This window comes from Patagioenas fasciata, chromosome 15 (genome assembly GCF_037038585.1).
Source record: "Patagioenas fasciata isolate bPatFas1 chromosome 15, bPatFas1.hap1, whole genome shotgun sequence".
NCBI lineage: Eukaryota > Metazoa > Chordata > Aves > Columbiformes > Columbidae > Patagioenas > Patagioenas fasciata.
The window spans coordinates 2,060,938-2,079,258 of record NC_092534.1 but is presented as its reverse complement, the minus strand read 5'-3'; the positions used below and the strand labels follow the sequence as shown (position 1 = coordinate 2,079,258).

The following is an 18,321-nucleotide window of genomic DNA, read 5'->3' as shown; positions in this document are numbered from 1 at the left end:
GAAGACGTGATAGAAGGATAAGGAAGAGAGTCTTGCAAGTTGGAAAAGAGGTTTTAAAAGCTTTACTAATGCTGCTAATGAATAGAGAAAATATACAAAATATATAAAACTAATCTTGAATATCCCGGGGTAGCGCAGGGTTGCCCGATGTGAGTTGGCGTCACTCCAGCGGCTGCAGGGCAGGCACATGGAAGTCCTGGGCAGGACTTCAGAGTAAACCAGAACTGGATTCAGGGATGCAGCGGCTGGAACCAGGCCTGGGATCACAGGCATGACAAGCAGGGTCCTCTTGAGATACCGGCTGCGATCTCCCACTTTTACAGGGTGTATGATGCGTATGGGATGGAATACTCAGTTGGTCAGTTTTAGTCACCTGTTCTGTCCGCCTCTTCTTGCAAATACGCCTCTCTCGCAGCAGAGCTGGCAATGGGGTTCAAGATGGAACACAGGAGGTTCCACTGAAAGATGAGAAGCAACTTGTTCCTGGTGAGGGTGTCAGAGCCTGGCCCAGGCTGCCCAGGGAGGTTGTGGAGTCTCCTTCTGTGCAGACATTCAAACCCGCCTGGACACATTCCTGTGGAACCTCAGCTGGGTGTTCCTGCTCCATGGGGGGATTGCACTGGATGAGCTTTCCAGGTCCCTTCCAACCCCTGACATCCTGGGATTCTGCGATATACAGAAACTTACCCCTACTTAGGGCAGTCCTGACGAGCCAACTGGTTACACATTTGCATATTGCATTAGATAATTATTTTAGTGTATAGTGAGCAACGTTCAGCTAAATGTCATTTTATCCAACGATCTTGAGTTCTGTGTTAAAGCAAGGCTCAACTAATTGTGTGGGCATCAAAATGTCTAAAGCTGCAAGGCCAGTCTCTCTGATCAGGAGTTTTGCAAAGTCACCCTGATCTTTGTCAGACTGACCTAAAACTGAAAGGTTTTATGTATCTTTAGGTTTGCAATTGCAGACAGGATTCGTTCTTTTCCGTGGTAACGACAGCAGCTGCAGCACCCCACACCAGATCTGCTTCCCCCCAAACGTCCCCAGTGCGCCTGATTTCCCAGTTTGACAGGGTTGTCCCCAAGGCCCAGTTGGCTGCCTTGCTGGCTCAATTTTGGTCTTGACCTGCAAGCTGGTTACTTGAGGAGTGAAGAACTCTATGAACTAGAGTCACAGAATAAGTTTGGAGCTCATCTACTCATAATAATAAATAATAATAATAAATAGCGTTATATTTATTGAAATATTGAGAAATTTGAAGTTGCTGATTTTTGGACTTCACGTAATATTTGCCTTTTGTTGAAAGTCTGTCCCAAAACTGATTTACTGTGTATAAAATCAGTTGTGATTGCTCTAACTCTGAGTTAGGAAGTTTCTTCAGTTCTTTTTTTTTTATTTGCTTTAGGCTTGCGTTGCCTTCTGCTTCATCACGATTCCATCTCTGAGCGGTATCTTCACACGCCTTAATCTGTATCTACACTCTGGACAGGTTGCTCTGGCAAATCAGTGCCTTTCACAAGGTAAGGCACGAATTTGTCTACTTAAAGGTTCTCTTATTTCGGGAATATTTCTAGCTGTGAATAATAGCTTGGTTGAAATCATAAGTCATATATTTATAATGTAATTAAAATACAGCCCAGTTCCAAGCACTGTTACAGTGAAAGCAGCTCTTCAATTCCAACACTAACCCTGTGATCTAAATAACCGAGGCAGCCGACTCAGGTTGACACAGCTGTGAGGTAGGTTGACCTAAATTACTTAGAAATGATGAAAAGTGTGGAATGATTTTCTTTTGCATAATGATGCAAGCACTCTAATCACAAAGGATGTGCTGTGTTATAATTGTGGGAAAAGAAAATAGTTCACCTGGTTCACAGGCTGACAATATCCTGTAATAGGCTGGAAATGAATTAAAACATAGGTCAATGACACTAGAAACTTGCTATCGAAGCATGTGTGTGGTAAATGCTTCGCTAAGAAAAGATGCTCCTCTATCAGAATGAAATGATGGAGTAATACCAGGTAATATGAAGAATGAACAGTAGTTTTTCTTTTTTTTATCTGAATTATTGATTGACCCAGCACCTGGGTACAGTTTTTAGCCATCCTGTTAGTTCAGGATTAAGTAATTGGAATTTCTCACAAAAAGTTATTTTGGGGAAGAAAAATCGGAGCTACTCTGGGAGCAGAATGAGCGTTAAGTCTGTGTCACCATTTAATCTGATCCGGTTCCTGTTCATGTCACAAATGGAAGACAGTTAGGTATTCTAAAAGTCATCCCATGCTTTTAACTGTTTGCAGTATCTTTCTTTTTTAAAGTGATTCCATCCTACTTTGTTTTGCAGTTTTAATACTGACTTTAAATGTCTGCTTTCTGTTGGCAAATACTCTTCCTTTGTAGTTTTCAGTGGAGCTGTGAGAGTAATAAATTGGATTATTTTACATCATCTTTTGTTGTGACTGTTAATTCTGTGGTTTAGCTCCGTGCTTCTTCACGAGAGCTCGTTTGCCAAGCTCTGCATTTACCAGTGAGTTCCAGCTGCACAAACAACGCGCCTTAGGATGCTGATTAAGACTTTTTAGCACAGGGTGACAGTCGCGTTTCTTTGTTTTGAACCTGGTGCTGCCCGTGTAGCAAAGCCGAGGGATTTAGAGTAAAGCTGCCTGTTGTGTCCAAGTATGTTGTGCAAATAAAAGATCTGCAAACCCTGTTGTTGTGCCATGAGGATTGTGCAGTTTCTTTGTAGGTTGACAGAGTTGACCAAAAATGGCCTCACTTTTTCTTCCAGCGGTGCTTTAATTGGCCACGAAGTCAATCTCTAAAATGCATAACCGCGCTCTCCTGAGGTTCAGACCCACAAGCTGGAGAGAGGAGCCTGTGCTCCATTTCAGCCTTTGTTGAAGCATGTGCAAAGCTGGGGTGTTCAGTAACTCACTTCGCTCACCAAGGTGTTATGTTTCTACGCGTTTTGCTCTGTGTAGAAAAGCTATTTGGGGCATAATTTGTATCCAGAGACATGTCACTTGCATGACTAATTTAGCGTGTCTTAACCAGTTAAGCGACAGTGACAGCAGTCTTGGGGCTTCTTTTGTGAACTGTCTTTGCATATTGTGATGCATTTCAATCAGATAATGTGTCCTTGAAAGTTACTTTTAGCACAGTTTAATCTATGTCTTGAATGCATTTCATGCGTATGAGTAGTGATTAATTCATAACTGCAAATTTACATCCAGTCAGTTAAGAGAGTTAACTAATGCCAGTTAGACACTGATCTACTAAAATCAATGCAGCGTAAAGTGAACCTTTAAGAGTGTGCAATTAATGATAGCATTAGGTTAGGAAGTACAATTGTGCCTTGTGTGTAACCTTTGTTTCATGCTGATTGAAAGTAGCTAAATCAGTGTAAAACTGGGATGAGAAATGAGTTGGAAAGGAACCGTCCCTGATGGGCTGGCTCGTCAGGAGTGGGCACACGAGAGCATGTGCACGCGGTTTCTCTTTAGAGTCACAGAATCCCAGAGTGTCAGGGGTTGAAGGGCCCTGGAAAGCTCATCCAGTGCAATCCCCCATGGAGCAGGGGGGGTTCCACAGGAAGGTGTCCAGGCGGGTTTGAATGTCTGCACAGAAGGAGACTCCACAGCCTCCCTGGGCAGCCTGGGCCAGGCTCTGCCACCCTCACCAGGAACAAGTTTCTTCTCATCTTTCAGTGGAACCTCCTGTGTTCCAGTTTGTTACTTTTTGGCCTTTATCTTCAGGTGACAGTGAGTTCCACAGTTACATGCTGCTTGGAGATCTGCTCCCGAGGGATTTATTTCTGTGTTGTTTTTAAAGGTGTTTCAGTGCATGCAGCTGATCTGCTCATGATCCTGTGAAAAATTCACTCCTCCTTGGTGCATTTTCTTCATACTACGATGGAGTTGATAAGTTCCTGAAGAATTTGTGTCAGTATAGTCGTTTCTAATAAGGAAACAGTTCCATGCCTTAGTACCTTTCTAATAATATTTTTATCCTTTTGGAAAGGGGCAGATCAGGACTATATTCCAGGTGCAAATGCACACACTATATGTACAGTACAGTGACAGCTCCACTTTCCATTCCTGCCCTAATGATTCTTATAATTCCTGTCCCTTTTCAGCAGCTGTTTGGGATGTATTTTTCAGGAAACCTTCTATAATGACTCCAAAAATCTTTAGTGAGTGCGAATACCCTATTTAGAGCTGCTCTTTCTATAGCTATAGCAAGGGCTGTTTCATTCCTCACGTGCCTTACTAATATTAGATTTCACCTGCTGCTTTCTCGCTCGGAGGCAGGAGAACCGGCTGCTGCGCTTTGCAGTCCCGGCCCGCGCTGGGCTGCAAACACCGGCCCCCCAGCTCACCCCACGGACACGTCTCTGCAAAACCTTAAGGAACGTGGCCGTTGTTTCACTCCCCTGTGAAACCTTCTTATTCCCGCTCCTTCCACCCTCCACCCCATCCTTTATTGAGGTCCACATCCCCAGGATGACTTTTCTCCTTATCTGGAGAGGCTTCTCAGGAATCGTTTTTGTCTGCAAAAACCATATTGATTCTTCAGTGCTGCATCATGTGTTTCCATGTGTCTGCTCAATTGAGATGTTTTTTATCATCTCGTAATAAGCAGCTGAAACTGTACCTCGCAGTCTTTAGGTTTTGCATAGAATTTAGAGAGGCAGGCTGAAATTTGTGGTTGGTAGGGTTTTTTTTGTTGTTCGTGTTTTTGGGGGGTGTTGTGTTGCATTTACTGATGACAGCTGAAGAATAACATATATCCATTGTTCTTGCTCATACTGTATGATCTCCCCATATGAATCTTCCCTTCCCCTTAGGCCTCTGTCTGCAAGTACTGACACCTTGTTAACAATCTATAATCAAGCTATTCCTAAAACTAGCACTAGCGAGCTTCATCCACATAATTACCTTCTAATCTGCAGCTAATTCATAGTATGAATTAACATAGTACATTCCGGTTCACCAAGCAGCACTTTCATTTTCTTATTTCATCTTGGTTACTTCAATTAATTCTTTGTAGTTTCTGGGTTGGAAGTGATGAGTAGAGGGTTTTAATGTTCAATAGCTCAAGGGAAAAACATATTTCAACAACATGGCAAAACTCTCCCAATGTGAGGAGAAACTGTTCCAAATGTTTTCAGTGCTTGGTTGTCAAAACAGTAATGTGTTAATTTATTTAACAGGAAATAAAAGGGCAACAAAAAATCCCATGCTTGCTTCCCGTTACTGTTTTGCACTGGAGTACAAAGCGTCATTGAATTTCCAACATCTGTCAGATGTGGAGGCAAAATCTTTGGAGTGTTGAAATGCAGCTGACAGCGCTGTAGAACACGGAGGTGATGTGGAGTGGGGAGCTGCGCACGGTCCCCGGTTCTGTCCTTTGGACGTAGCCTCGTGTAATTGTATCCGTGACTAAAAATAGTTTGTGTGGGTATGTCAGACCCTTCTGCTCTTTGAAGGTGGGCTTAAGGAGCTTAATTGTTTCCCCATCTCTAATGGCTTTGCTCCTCCTTGGTTTTTTGCCTGCCTGAAATCTTACATTAGTACAGTTTAATTGACCATCATAGATGGAGCAAATACAATGTAAACTACATTTTTATATGTAGAAACATATGGAGGTAGATACATTGCTTTTTCTGTAGGAGAGCGTTACTGGAAGTGCCGACTTGGATATGCAAGACTTAGTGGGTGTACGTATGTGAGTCTCTTGAAACATCTCTACAGTAATAGCTTTATAATTTGACTTTTAAAAGAAAGCACTGTTGCATAACCTCATAATTAGTGTAATCCAGAATTAAATACAATGCTTATTTAATTCTTACTAAGAAAATGGCACTTCTGTGACAATCTATTTAGTGAACTTTCCTGCAAACTCAGAGCATGTGATGCCAACTCTGGCACCCCTCTACAAGTGAATAGGCTGGTAGTGTCTGAGGACAGTGTTCGGCAAACTCTGTAATAAAACCTTTGCTTTAATTTGAATTTACTTCAGTTTTGCTTCTTCTGAAGCACATATACCTTGGACAAATGTTCTTTTAGTGTTCCAGCATAACAACCATTTTGTGTTCAGCACAGATTGGCTGAACTTGAGAGCAAAGTGAACGTGTTCTCCTTTGCCAGTTCTTCTGGATGTAGCCAAGTAAAATATCTCTCTAATAGAAAAAGCAACTAATTGCTTTTATGCTTTATTGCTTTTTTGGTTTGCCTTGTCGCGTCATAGAACGTCCTGAGTTGGAAGGGACCCACAGGCTCATGGAGTCCAACTCCTGTCCCTGCACAGGACACCCCACAGGTCACCCCGTGTGTCTGAGGACGTTGTCCGGTCTCTTCTTGAACACTGTCAGGTTGGGCCGTGACACCTCCCTGGGAGCCTGTTCAGTGTCCAGCACCTCTGGGTGAAGAACCTTTTCCTCATGTCCCACTGACCCCCCCTGGCACATCTTCTGCCATTCCCTGGGCTCTGTCACTGTCACAGAGAAGAGCTCAGCCCTGCCCCTCCTGCTCCTGCTGAGGAACCTGCAGCCCATGAGCTCTGCCCTCAGGCTCCTCCAGGCTGAGCAGACCCAGGATGGCCGGTCTCTGGGGGTGCGTCACCTGCTGAGCAGGCAGCTCTCATTTGCAGCAACAGCAGGTCACGAAACTGAATCAAATCACAGGGCAGTCGTTCACAGCAAAGAGAAGAGGATCGGGGTGTGTGCTGAGGCAGAAGTTCGGCGCAGGGTGTGTGGGTGTGCTGGCTGCGGACAGGTGAGCTCAGGTGAGCTGCTGGCAGCTCTGCTCGCTGCACGGAGCGCTGCTGTCCCGCTGCAGATGGCAGGAGCGTTCTCTGCACAGACACTGGTGCTTTGGTATGCAGACTGTTTTCTGAGACACGTTTTTCCTTTTGTCTGGCCACATGTTTTGGTTATATAGTGATGTGGGGCACGCACGTTTTTTCCTGTTGAGGCAACTGTGCAAGTGACAGCGATTCATTTACTTGTGCTAGAATGCTGCTGCTTTCCTCTAATAAAGCTCAGAGAAGGATTACTTCCCTTCCTTTGGGTTGGCTGTGTAAACTTATATGTTAAAAACCATTCACCTCAAAAGAAATGTGCAGAGTAAAAGCAAGCATGATGTTTGAATGAAAGGATCTGCGTTCTAAGCACTGAGAAGTTCAGAAGGGCTTGAGCACTTGTGTGCTGGAAAGAAACAAGAGTCAGAAGAATGACAGTTTTTCCAAAGCACATGTTTCCCTGGTATTCCTCATAAGCCTGAATTAGATACCAGTTGGTACTATATTTAGAAAATTTGCTTGGAGTTTCATGTGCTCAAATGAATTTTTCCAGAGCAAACTGCACTCCTGGAAATGCCCACACGTGCCTGCCGCGGTTATCTCCTGCCAACCATGGAACACCTCTTGGCTTTCACCAGGAAACTTGCAAACTTGCTGAGGTTGTGCTTGATCCCACCGTTTATGTCACTGATGAAGATATTAATCAGTACTGGTCCCAGTATGAACCCCTGAGGGACACCACTTGTTATCAGTGTCCATCCAGACATTGCACCATTGACCACCACTCTCTGGGTGCGACCATCCAGCCAGTTCCTCACCCACCAAACAGTCCACCCATCAAATCCACACCTCTCCAACTTAGAGAGCAGGATGTTGTGGGGACCGTGTCAAAGCTTTACACAAGTCCAGTCAGATGACATCTGCAGCCTTTCCTCTCTGCTGAGGTAGTTACTTTATCATAGAAGTCCACGAGGCTGGTGAGGCAGGACCTGGCCTCGGTGAAGCGTGCTGGCTGTCCCGAATCACCTCCCTGTCCTCCATGTGCCAGAAGTCTGGAGTGATGTGGGAACTTCTTTGGAATAAACAGCATCATGTGAATTACCACAGATTTTCACTGCTAAATCTCGAGTTTCTTTGCAGTGAAGCATATGTTCATCCTCTTTAATCTGTTTGAAACAAACTCAAAGCAATCATAGATCACGGGCATGGCTGCCAGCGCAGCTGGAGCGATAATGCAGCAACCTTATTCTTGTTTTGTAGCTGATGCTTTCTTCAAAGCTGCAGTGAGCCTTGTTCCTGAAGTGCCAAGAACGATCAACGTCGACGGGAAGATGCGCCCTTCGGATGCCTTCCTGCTGGAATTCCTTTGTAATTTTTTTTCCACGTTATTAGTTGTTCCGGTAAGTTGTGTGTGGATCAATAGCACACAGGCTACGAGACTGTTTTGACTTTCCCCTTTCCAGATTTCGAGCGGAATGGGGGGTGCAGCGGTTGGTTTTCCACAAGCAAGCTGAACCACTCTGCCCAACACGTAAAACCCTTCAGCCCGGTGCAGAACAGGGAGGCAGAAAGTGGTGGTTTTAAACCTGAGGAGCGGGAAAATAGCTGCAGTTTCTTTTAGTTTCAGTTAGTTTCTTTGTTGCAGATTGTCTAATCTTTTGAGTGAAGATAACTAGAAGGTGTGTTTTGGCATAACCTTCCTTTTCTGATGAATATTTCACAAAATACTACCATTGCGCACCCTTCCAGTTTTTAACCAATTGTTGAGCTCAAGTAGAGATATACATGTAATTGTCCTTCCAATATTTTCAGCTACAGCGAAAAGATGTGGAAAGAGATGTAGACTGATCTGGAGGAGCTGAGATAAAACTTGTAGAACCAAGGTACTTTGGCCGTAGAGAACACAGACAGGCCTCTGACTGCCAGATCTCCCTGCAGTGAGAACCTGACACTTGGAGATTTGACCTCTCTCTGTTAACAGCTGCCCCAATCCCCACTGGCAGAGCAGCGTGTGCTCCCTGGCCCATGGCCGGGCTGCTCTAAGGGACGGGCTGGTGGCCGCTGTGACTGCCATTGCTCTTCAGTGACAGCACAAGTCAAACCTTGCAGAAAGCTACATCAGAGCTGAACGCTCCTCAGAGAAATGACTTGTGTCGGCCACAGGTGATCGAAGGAGGGAGATCCAGCCTCTCAAATTCAGTAATGAAGAAGAACTTGCGATGGAATAACCAGGATTCAGAAATTAGCTTCCACAATTTTTTTTTCTCCGATTTACTTTACAGGATACATGACCAGGAGGGGATGTCCCCAGTGAGCTGTGGTTTGTCCTACATGTGTTGGTACCATTGCACAAACTGCTAGCTTGAAAAAACTCATACATTATGTAAAGCAGATATTTTTACAATTATATTCCTTTCCTATTAAAAGAATTCTCATTATCTGTAACTTTTACTTCCTATTTTAGGTGTTCTTCTGAAACTCATATGAGTAATGTGCTTGTTTCTATAGCTTACTGACATTATTTTAATTTATAAGATCCTACCCAGTGTGTTCAATTTTAGCTGTTAAGAAGCTGACAATTGATTTTGTACTACTCCCCTGCAACTAGAAAACAAAGCATTTCAAAGTTTGTCTGTAGAAGCTGCCTAGATCAGGTTTATGACTGTGGGTCAAATGGGCATTTTAGAAGGAAACTGGAACACATTGTTAGAAGGATCTGCAGGAAGCACACTTCAGAAAAGTAGCCGTCACCTTCACTCTATTGTAGTTTTTGCTTTTATCAAGCTAATTTTGTGACTCTAAAGCCCTGAATGACTGCCAGCAGCCCCACTTTTGTTTTCGGCTTGTTGTGTTGTTCATTGTGACTTCTCTCTTTTCTTTTCTATAGGACCATCCAGAACAAGGAGTGTTGTTTCTTGTGCGAGGATTACTAAATGTGATCCAGGATTACACTTGGGAGGACAACAGCGATGACAAAGTCAGGATTTATACTCATGTTTTGCATCTGCTGTCTGCAATGACTCAGGAAGCGTATATCTACCATGTAGATAAAGGTAACGCAGAAGGGAGCTCTGGGGCCTTGCTGCCACCAGGCCACTGGTAGGATTGTCACTGGTTGATGAAGATCGGTGGTAGTGAATCTTACAGAGTGGATTATTTTCCTATGTAGGTCCAGACATTGTAACGTAAAATAATCACAGGAGGCGGCTGCCAAAGAGTCGTGCTGTCCGTTCTCTAAAGTGAATCTGCGTGGAGTGATTCATTTAGTTTGTTCCTGGTGGTGTTGATGCACATATGTAGAACTGTGCACGTTTCAAGTAAATATTAGAACTCCATATGTATGGAGGGTTTTCTTATAGGATAAAGTGTGAACTTGATTTATACTTATTGTTGGTGTTACGTTTATGAACAACTCCAGTTTTTGGAATGTGATGCCTCGTCTTTGTTATTTATACCAGCGTATTTGCTTTGGGAAACTATGGGGTTAACTTACAAACATCTTGCGAATAGCCAGAAGAAAGATTTTGCATTTTATAAAATGGCTGTAGTCCTTTTGGAATAACATTTTGATTGATCTAAAGTTTGAATGTTTGCCTTCTGATTGATGAGAAGTGACTAAATTAAGGTAGAGTATTAATTGAATCTTTTGAAGTGCACTGGCAAGATGGGTTGGTCTGAGAGGCCAAACTGGTTGGGCCTTTTCTTGGCACAGGCGTTTCAGGCTGGAATATATTCTGCAGTTCTTTTGGTGAACAGTCTGTCAGAGTTACCAACCCCTACAGGAGTATCTCTTGCAGTTCGCAGCACAGAAAATAGCTGTCAGTTGAACAACTACTCTATAGTAAATCTGCTGTTCAAATCCTGGAAGGAAACCTGGCTTAGCTGCCTTTTCTTAATTCCATTTTTTAATGACCAAAATAATGGCGTAATCCCAAGAAGAGACGTTTAAATCAATTACATTTCAATGGAGACAAGCGTAGAAATCAAATGAATAATTTTTCACCTGTAGTTGGATGATGATTTTTTTTCTAAGTGGACCATGTACCTCAGCTTCTTAAAATGGAGTTTACTGGAGAACAGACGATCACCTTCTATCTTACGTACTCTGATTTACCCAGAATACATTCAAGCTTACACATTTCTTGTAACTTCTTATTAAAATATTATAAATAAATGAGGCCAAAACACATGTTTAAAATCACAATTATATAAGCTCTGAAAACTTCAAGAGCGCTCTCCCCCCAAAAAGTCCTTCAAGGGCTTTGAAATTTAAAACACCCTTTCTGGATTGCTCTCTGTGACTTTGAGGTAGTCGAGGTTTTATTTTAGGAGAGCAAAATGCAGTTTCCTTTGAAAATGTTGTTGTATTCCCTAAGTACAACACAGACAGTTTCCCCAGTCCTGCTGCCGTTGACTGCGATGGCCGTGCCCTTCTAAAGCGATGGGAGCGGGGAGTCCGTCTGTGTGGGAAAAGGGAAAATTGACACTGTATGTTGCTTTGCACTTAAGTCTAGCCTGTGTTTCTGAACCAAGCATACAGGACTGGCTTTAACCTACAAGTGTTTTGTTCTAAAATCAAGTGGGCAACCAAGCAGTAGGCACCTCACCAAGATTGTTCTCTTTGTGTCTCATGGAGGAGGGTCGTTTTATAACTTCCAAAACTGGTCTTCTATAAATAGCTGGTGTTTTCAGTAGCAAACAAATGCTCAGCTCTTCAGCCAGACCTAAGCCTGAATTCTTCTCTGCAGTTGATTCCAATGATGCCCTGTACGGTGGAGACTCCAAGTTCCTGGCTGAAGTTAATAAACTGTGTGAAACGGTGATAGCGCAGATCCTGGATCATCTGAAAACCCTTGGGAAAGAGGAGGTATGTTCTTTCCCAGCTTGATTTAATACAAACCCCAAATTACTTTAGAGCTGAATAAATGGCCCACCTTCTTGTCCAGGCCTTTTAGAAAGCTCCAGGAACCTTACAATGACATGGAATCGGGTATTAATAATGGTACTTGTTAAAAAAGTGAGTCAATCACATAGTCAGGCTTGTGGTGGAAAGGCCTAATGATGTGAGAGAGATCGTGTAGCAATGATAGTCCGTTTTTAAGATGCAGGCTGAAGTTCTTCCTTAGCCGTACGCCGTACATCCCGCTCTCTGGGATCAACTTTGGCAACGCAGCCAAGAACGCAGTGCTGCTGCAGGACAGTGAGGGTCATGTTAGCTTTAAATTAACTTGCTTGGCTCCTAGTGGAGTCTGGCTATGGAAATACGATGCTCAGTGTGGGATAACCTTTTTTTCCGCCTATAATGAGCTCCATGATGCTGGTATTGCAATTACCGCTAAACTAGAAAACGGGAGACTGTGCCACAGTCCCTCCCTCGCAATGTAGTTGTGTCTGAAGTCCTGTCTGTCCTTCCGGAGGTTTCCTCCTGGCTCTCACCTTTCCCTCTTTGTAAATAAACTGTATTTTCTTGGAAGCAGAGTTAACAGTAGCCTGAAATGACCAGTTCTGTAATGGGCAAAATGAGAATTCACAGTCTGTTACTGGGTAAAATGCAGTGGAAACCACCTTTAATTGGTAAAAGTTTTGCACCCTAGATGCTAGGATGAAATGAGGAGAGCGGGGCACAGGGAGCGAAAAGGTGTTTTGACTTTACCTTGGTTTTAGGACGGGGTTATATTATTCAATATAAAATAAACTCCAGGCAGCTTATTGGGTTTCTTGATTGGAGTTCAGAGGCTCTGAAAGATGCAGCTTCATGGATGGTACAGGAAAGTCAGGTGAGTGGAGTTTTCGGTATTACCGAAATACTGAGAACTTAGTGTTCTGCTGATGTACCCGTTTCTGAGCGTGAACCCCCCAGCTTCCTCCCTGCAAATCCTGGGGCTTGTAGGCTGACACGGGAGGGCAGAGGATGATTCATTCGATGGAATTTTTTAGGTAGCTTGTTTTCATGTAGTGTTTGCCAATACACAATGTGTTAAGTGATACCTCTTTAGCCTTTTGTCTCTTTTCCCATCCTGTTTATCCTTCCTTGAGCAATTGTGTGAATGAATAAACCCTTTGTTCAAATGCCTCTGCATCATTGTACACATCACCACATCCAACAGCAGTTCTTTTTCAGAACAATAACAGCAGAAAACAACCATTCTCGCACAGCTAAGACTGTCCAGTGAGTATTGCAAGGGGATTTTCAACAGAGTTATCAGGGCTGTGGGTTGTATATTGAGGAATTTTTTTTTGTTATCGGACTGCTATATGGAATATGTGAGTGGGAACGTTTGTAGGGCTTGAAACCTGGGCTTCTGAAGGGATTTTTTTTCTGCTTTCAAGTTTATACTTTGAGTAATGAGATCCTGTGTTATTCCACCGACACAGTTGTTGCGTAGAAAACTGGATTTAAAGCTAAGCAGCATGGATATAGGACCTTGCCCAGCCTTTGCCTCTGCGGCCCTAGAATAAATAAATCCTTATTTACAAAGCGAGGAGCATTTATTTTGCTTTGTTGAGTAAACGTCCTTGAGGGACTTAGATAAAAACGGTTTTGTAAGAATGAGTAGTTTTTTGAGGAAGCTGCTGTTGCCGAGGGAAGAGGCGACAAGAATATTGTCAAAGAGACCCCCATTTGTGCTAAAGTAGAACAGACCATAAAATCACTGCGGTATTTGGTTTGCTTCTGTGTTGGTGACCTTTGATTATTCATCTGCTTGGCTGCTCATTTCAGTGAACAAGCCTCTGATGATACTGGGTTTTTATTGGTTCGTTTCCTTTAAAAGCTATAAAGGAAAATGAATTTTTCGCACAATAAAATGCTTTTACCAAAATCCCAGAATCCCAGAATGTGAGGGGTTAGAAGGGGCCTGGAAAGCTCATCCAGTGCAATCCCCCATGGAGCAGGAACACCCAGCTGAGGTTCCACAGGAAGGTGTCCAGGCGGGTTTGAATGTCTGCACAGAAGGAGACTCCACAACCTCCCTGGGCAGCCTGGGCCAGGCTCTGCCACCCTCACCAGGAACAAGTTTCTTCTCATCTTTCAGTGGAACCTCCTGTGTTCCAGTTTGCACCCATTGCCCCTTGTCCTGTCACTGGTTGTCACCCAGAAGAGCCTGGCTCCATCCTCCTGACACTGCCCCTTTCCATATTGATCCCCAGGAATGAGTCCCCCCTCAGTCTCCTCTTCTCCAGCTCCAGAGCCCCAGCTCCCTCAGCCTTTCCTCACACGGCAGATGCTCCACTCCCTTAACAACAGGGGGATGTGGGCCGGGAGCGGAGGAAGGAAAATCCTGGTGAGGAGCCGGCACAGGACGGAGCGGGAAGAGCTGGAGGGGACGGGGTCAGGGGGTTGTGCTGGGTGACCCTGGCTGGACACCGGACCCACGCAGGTGCTCCAGGACGGGTCCTGGCCCTGACCCCAGGGTTTGTGCAGCCATGTTCAGCCTCCTCCACCAGCTCCCCCAACCACAACCCACCCCTGGCACTGCCCCATGTCCTGAGAACCTCATGTCTGTCTGCCCAACCCTCCAGGGATGGTGACTCCAGCACTGCCCTGGGCAGCCTGTTCAATGCCCCACAGCCCTTTGGGGAAGAAATTGTTCCCAGATCCAACCTCAACCTCCCCTGGTGCAACTTGAGGCCGTTTCCTCTGCTCCTGGCGCTTGTTCCTGGGGAGCAGAGCCCGACCCCCCTGGCTCCAAGCTCCTTTCAGGCAGTTCAGAGATCAGAAGGTCTCCCCTCAGCTCCTGTTCTCCAGCTGAACGCCCCAGGGTTCAGGGAAAGTAGCTGCAAATATGGTCAAATCTTTTGGTATTAGTGTTGCAGTGAGAGAAGAGCAGGCAAAAACTGTCTTTGGTTAAAGAAAGTAGAATAGACCACTGGAAAGAGCCTGCAGCTGTATTCATGTAGACCTATGATCATGGTTTCTCTAAATATAGAATATATAATATGGTGATGTGTTTTTGCGGGGGGTGATTTCTATGCAATTGTAGGGAGCCTAGAGTTAAAAATGTGTTGGAGCTCCCAACTGTGCTTTGCCAAAGCCGTGTGAGACCTGGGACTCCGGTGCCATCGTTTCATTTACAGCAACCCAGGTCGATTCAGGACCAGCGCTACTTGTTGCATTTTGAATGGAACGTGAAAACCATGCCCATGTTCTTGTGTCTGCAACTATTGCTGTGTGTCACACAATGAGTAATTGCCCCCCACTCTTTGAAGAGTCCAGAGAATCCAGCAAGGTTATGCTGGATATTTTGGGATGACTATATGCTAATACAGGAATTTCTTTTTGCATTGTAGACCCTAAAGCGACAAAGCCAGCTGGCGCTCCACTTCTTTAACACTATTCTAGCTCACGGGGATCTGCGAAACAACAAACTCAACCAGCTCTCGGTCAACCTCTGGAATCTTGCTCAGAAACACGGCTATGCTGACACCAAGACGATGGTAAGGAAAACAGATAGTGCAGAGAAATGTTGGCTCTTAAGACATTTCTGAGCTCCTCATTTGGGAAAAGGTAACAGTTTATTGATCTGAATAAACCCAATGTCTTTACAAGTTACTCTCTTAGGGAAAGAAAAAAAAGCCTAACCCCCCCAGTTTTTAAATGGTTCTTAATGAATAGGCAGCTTCTCTTATTTCAAGTGGTTTGTATCTTTCTAGCACTTTCAAGCATATTTCACACATTTAGGAACGTGGAAATGTTGGGTGCTATAACTTTTCAGTACAGAAAACTGTCTTTAAGAGAAATACAGCATTTCAGGAGAAATGCAGCAACTGCACGGTGTGAGCGGGGAAAGCGGGCTCGCCAGAGCCTTTGAAAAAGACACACATGGTGACAAGCTTGGAGTGAGAGATGCGAGCGCTTGCGTGGCCAGTAGAACCTAGAGAAAAGCATGAGAGTGTCCATTAAAACACCACAAAATGAGAAAAGACAAAGGCACTAAAAATCTCGGAATATCTTTATTTGCATACCCAGGTGAAAACGCTGGAATACATCAAGAGGCGAAGCAAACAGCCCGAAATGAGCCACTTCACAGACCTGGCCCTTCGGCTTCCCCTGCAGTCCCGCACCTGACGGCGCTTGGCCGAGGACTCACCCGCACAGGAGAGACCTTGACTGAGGAGATCAGTGTATTGTGATTTAACTCAGTGTGATGGGTTTACCTGGACACAGGTAAAACTGTTCTGAGTGCGGTAATTTAACCTGAATTTCTCCTTCCAGTTTTCCCACTACATTATTCTTATTTCAAATGCTGATCTAGATGCAGTAAAGGGTATTTTGAACCTCTGTGGTTGCAAAAGCCTCTCAAAATCTCGTCTGTTGTCATTTTAGCAACAAAGGCAGAAAATGAGCTGCAGGATCAATTCACAGCCTCCAAACTTCATCCCACTTGCATTATCGTCTTTCCCCTGCGTAGAAAGCAGCATTTCAATGTCAAAATCCTACTGAGTTGTCTTCTGCTTTGGGACGCTGACGACAATTGTTGGGTCAGTTCCAATAAAAGAGAAAAATGGCTAAAGGTGTCACTGCTCTGATTTCTACAATACATTTTGACAGACATGTTCATGCTTTCATTTAATTCAGCGGCATTTTGTAAAATGGAAGGAATATTCAAGTGCTGTCTGCAAGGAAAATGGAAACGTGTGCAAAGTTCAGCGTCACCGAATAAAACAATACACAGTTCATCTGTTTGTTCTGGGGGAGTTTCTTTGTATATACAGATTTATCACCTTACCCTGTGGAACTTAGTTCCATGTGCTGCTATTACAGCTGATAAATCTCACTCTCGCTACTTCTGTCCCATGTAAGGAACCACGTTGAGACCTCGCATCTATTGCTGGATTTGCTTAGTGGTATTTCATTTGAGTGAGCTAAATCCTTATATGGATACAAGATATATTTTTGCACAAAAATGCTGTATTCGTTAAAGCTAAACGAGCAATCGGTTTTGCTAGAATCATGTATTTAAGGAGTTAGCAAGCTGATAATAAATACCACTCAAATTATTAAACCATTCTTGTTGCATGTTTTTCACCTCCTTGGTGGTTATTGAAGCAGGTACACCTAAAATCTGGATTTTGTGTTAAGGTTGTAAAGAACCAAACCTCTGGTCCTGGTATATACGTAAGCTGAGTAAAACTGCAGGAATACAAGATAATTATGAAGTGGTATTGACTTGCTACTGAACCTTTCCAACCTTTAGTTGTAGCTATTTTAATGATACAGGTCCTGCAAGACGGAAACTCAGGGCCGTGTACAACTGTCTTTGGTCCTGTGCATGCACCAGTGGTCTCCTGAGCAAAGTATAACTTTGGTTTCTTTATTAATGCTTTATTAATGTTTCTTTATTAATTTATTAATGTTCTTTATTAATTCTTTATTAATGTGTTTACCTGTCGTCTCACAGTGTCACTTTGGTTTCTTTATTAATGCAAGATGGCCATGAGAAATGCTTTCAAATGTTTTACTGCTCTTTATTAGTGCAAAAATCGCTCAGAAAGCTGTACTTAGTTATCAGGAGCAAACTCCAACCATCAAGCTTAAAAGTTAACAATAAACTGCAAAAAAACCTGCTTTGGGCTTATATCCACGTTACAGCAAAACAGATTTTAGTTAAAGCACTCTACTTACCATAGATCTCCTCTTTCTTCTGTATTTGGCAAATACACAGGCCAGATCAAATTTGATGGCTTGGCCAAAGCTGACACTTTTTTCCCCAGGTACGTGCCTTGTTTTTCAAACTATGACATTTTTACGTGTGCAGAACTGTCAAGAGCCCGGTGCCATGCGCAGAGCTCCAGCTCATTGCTGTACGTCACACGGTTCTAGATGGGAAAAAGAGCTTTTGTCTTCAAGGAGAAAACAGAACCTCTGCTACCCAAATGTACGCAAAGCAACAGCCGAAGCCTGGCAGGGCGGCTGCAGCCAGGGGCTGGTGCAAAACAGACTCACCCCGAGGCAGCGGTGGCTTTAAATGGCACTTTGAGGAGATGGTTTCCACAAAGACAAGTTCAGCTCAAGGAGTGGATCGGTGGCAAACCCCTCAGCTGGAGCTGCTGTATCATCGTCACTCTCCCTCAGGAGCTGCCTAAAACACATTGGACCCAACTGTTGTTTTATCCAGTGTGTGCTCAGCTGGAGACAGCTGATTTCAGGTGGAACGATGCACTGGAGGAGTCTATTGTGGAAAATGAGCTTGCCTTAAAAGAGGAAGAAATTTAGTGGATCAGTTGGCGTGAAGATGGTAGGCCACCAAGATGCTGAAGGGAGTGGAGCATCTGCCGTGTGAGGAAAGGCTGAGGGAGCTGGGGCTCTGGAGCTGTTTGGGGAAGAGGAGACTGAGGGGGGACTCATTCCTGGGGATCAATATGGAAAGGGGCAGTGTCAGGAGGATGGAGCCAGGCTCTTCTGGGTGACAACCAGTGACAGGACAAGGGGCAATGGGTGCAAACTGGAACACAGGAGGTTCCACTGAAAGATGAGAAGAAACTTGTTCCTGGTGAGGGTGTCAGAGCCTGGCCCAGG

The 18,321-nt window shown here is 44.2% G+C and overlaps 1 protein-coding gene across 2 annotated transcripts in view; it reads left to right on the top strand.

The window, feature by feature from the left end:
* VPS35L (VPS35 endosomal protein sorting factor like) overlaps positions 1-16,807 on the top strand; it is a 49,144-nt gene extending 32,337 nt beyond the window's left edge. For both annotated transcript variants that reach the window (XM_065850752.2, XM_071815142.1), the window contains 6 exons: positions 1,407-1,521; positions 8,064-8,203; positions 9,691-9,856; positions 11,552-11,670; positions 15,093-15,239; positions 15,772-16,807. In XM_065850752.2, the coding sequence (XP_065706824.1) occupies positions 1,407-1,521; positions 8,064-8,203; positions 9,691-9,856; positions 11,552-11,670; positions 15,093-15,239; positions 15,772-15,870 (786 nt within the window). In that variant the 3' untranslated portion in view covers positions 15,871-16,807. The remainder of the gene's footprint in view (positions 1-1,406; positions 1,522-8,063; positions 8,204-9,690; positions 9,857-11,551; positions 11,671-15,092; positions 15,240-15,771) is intronic.
* Positions 16,808-18,321: the final 1,514 nt, after the last annotated feature.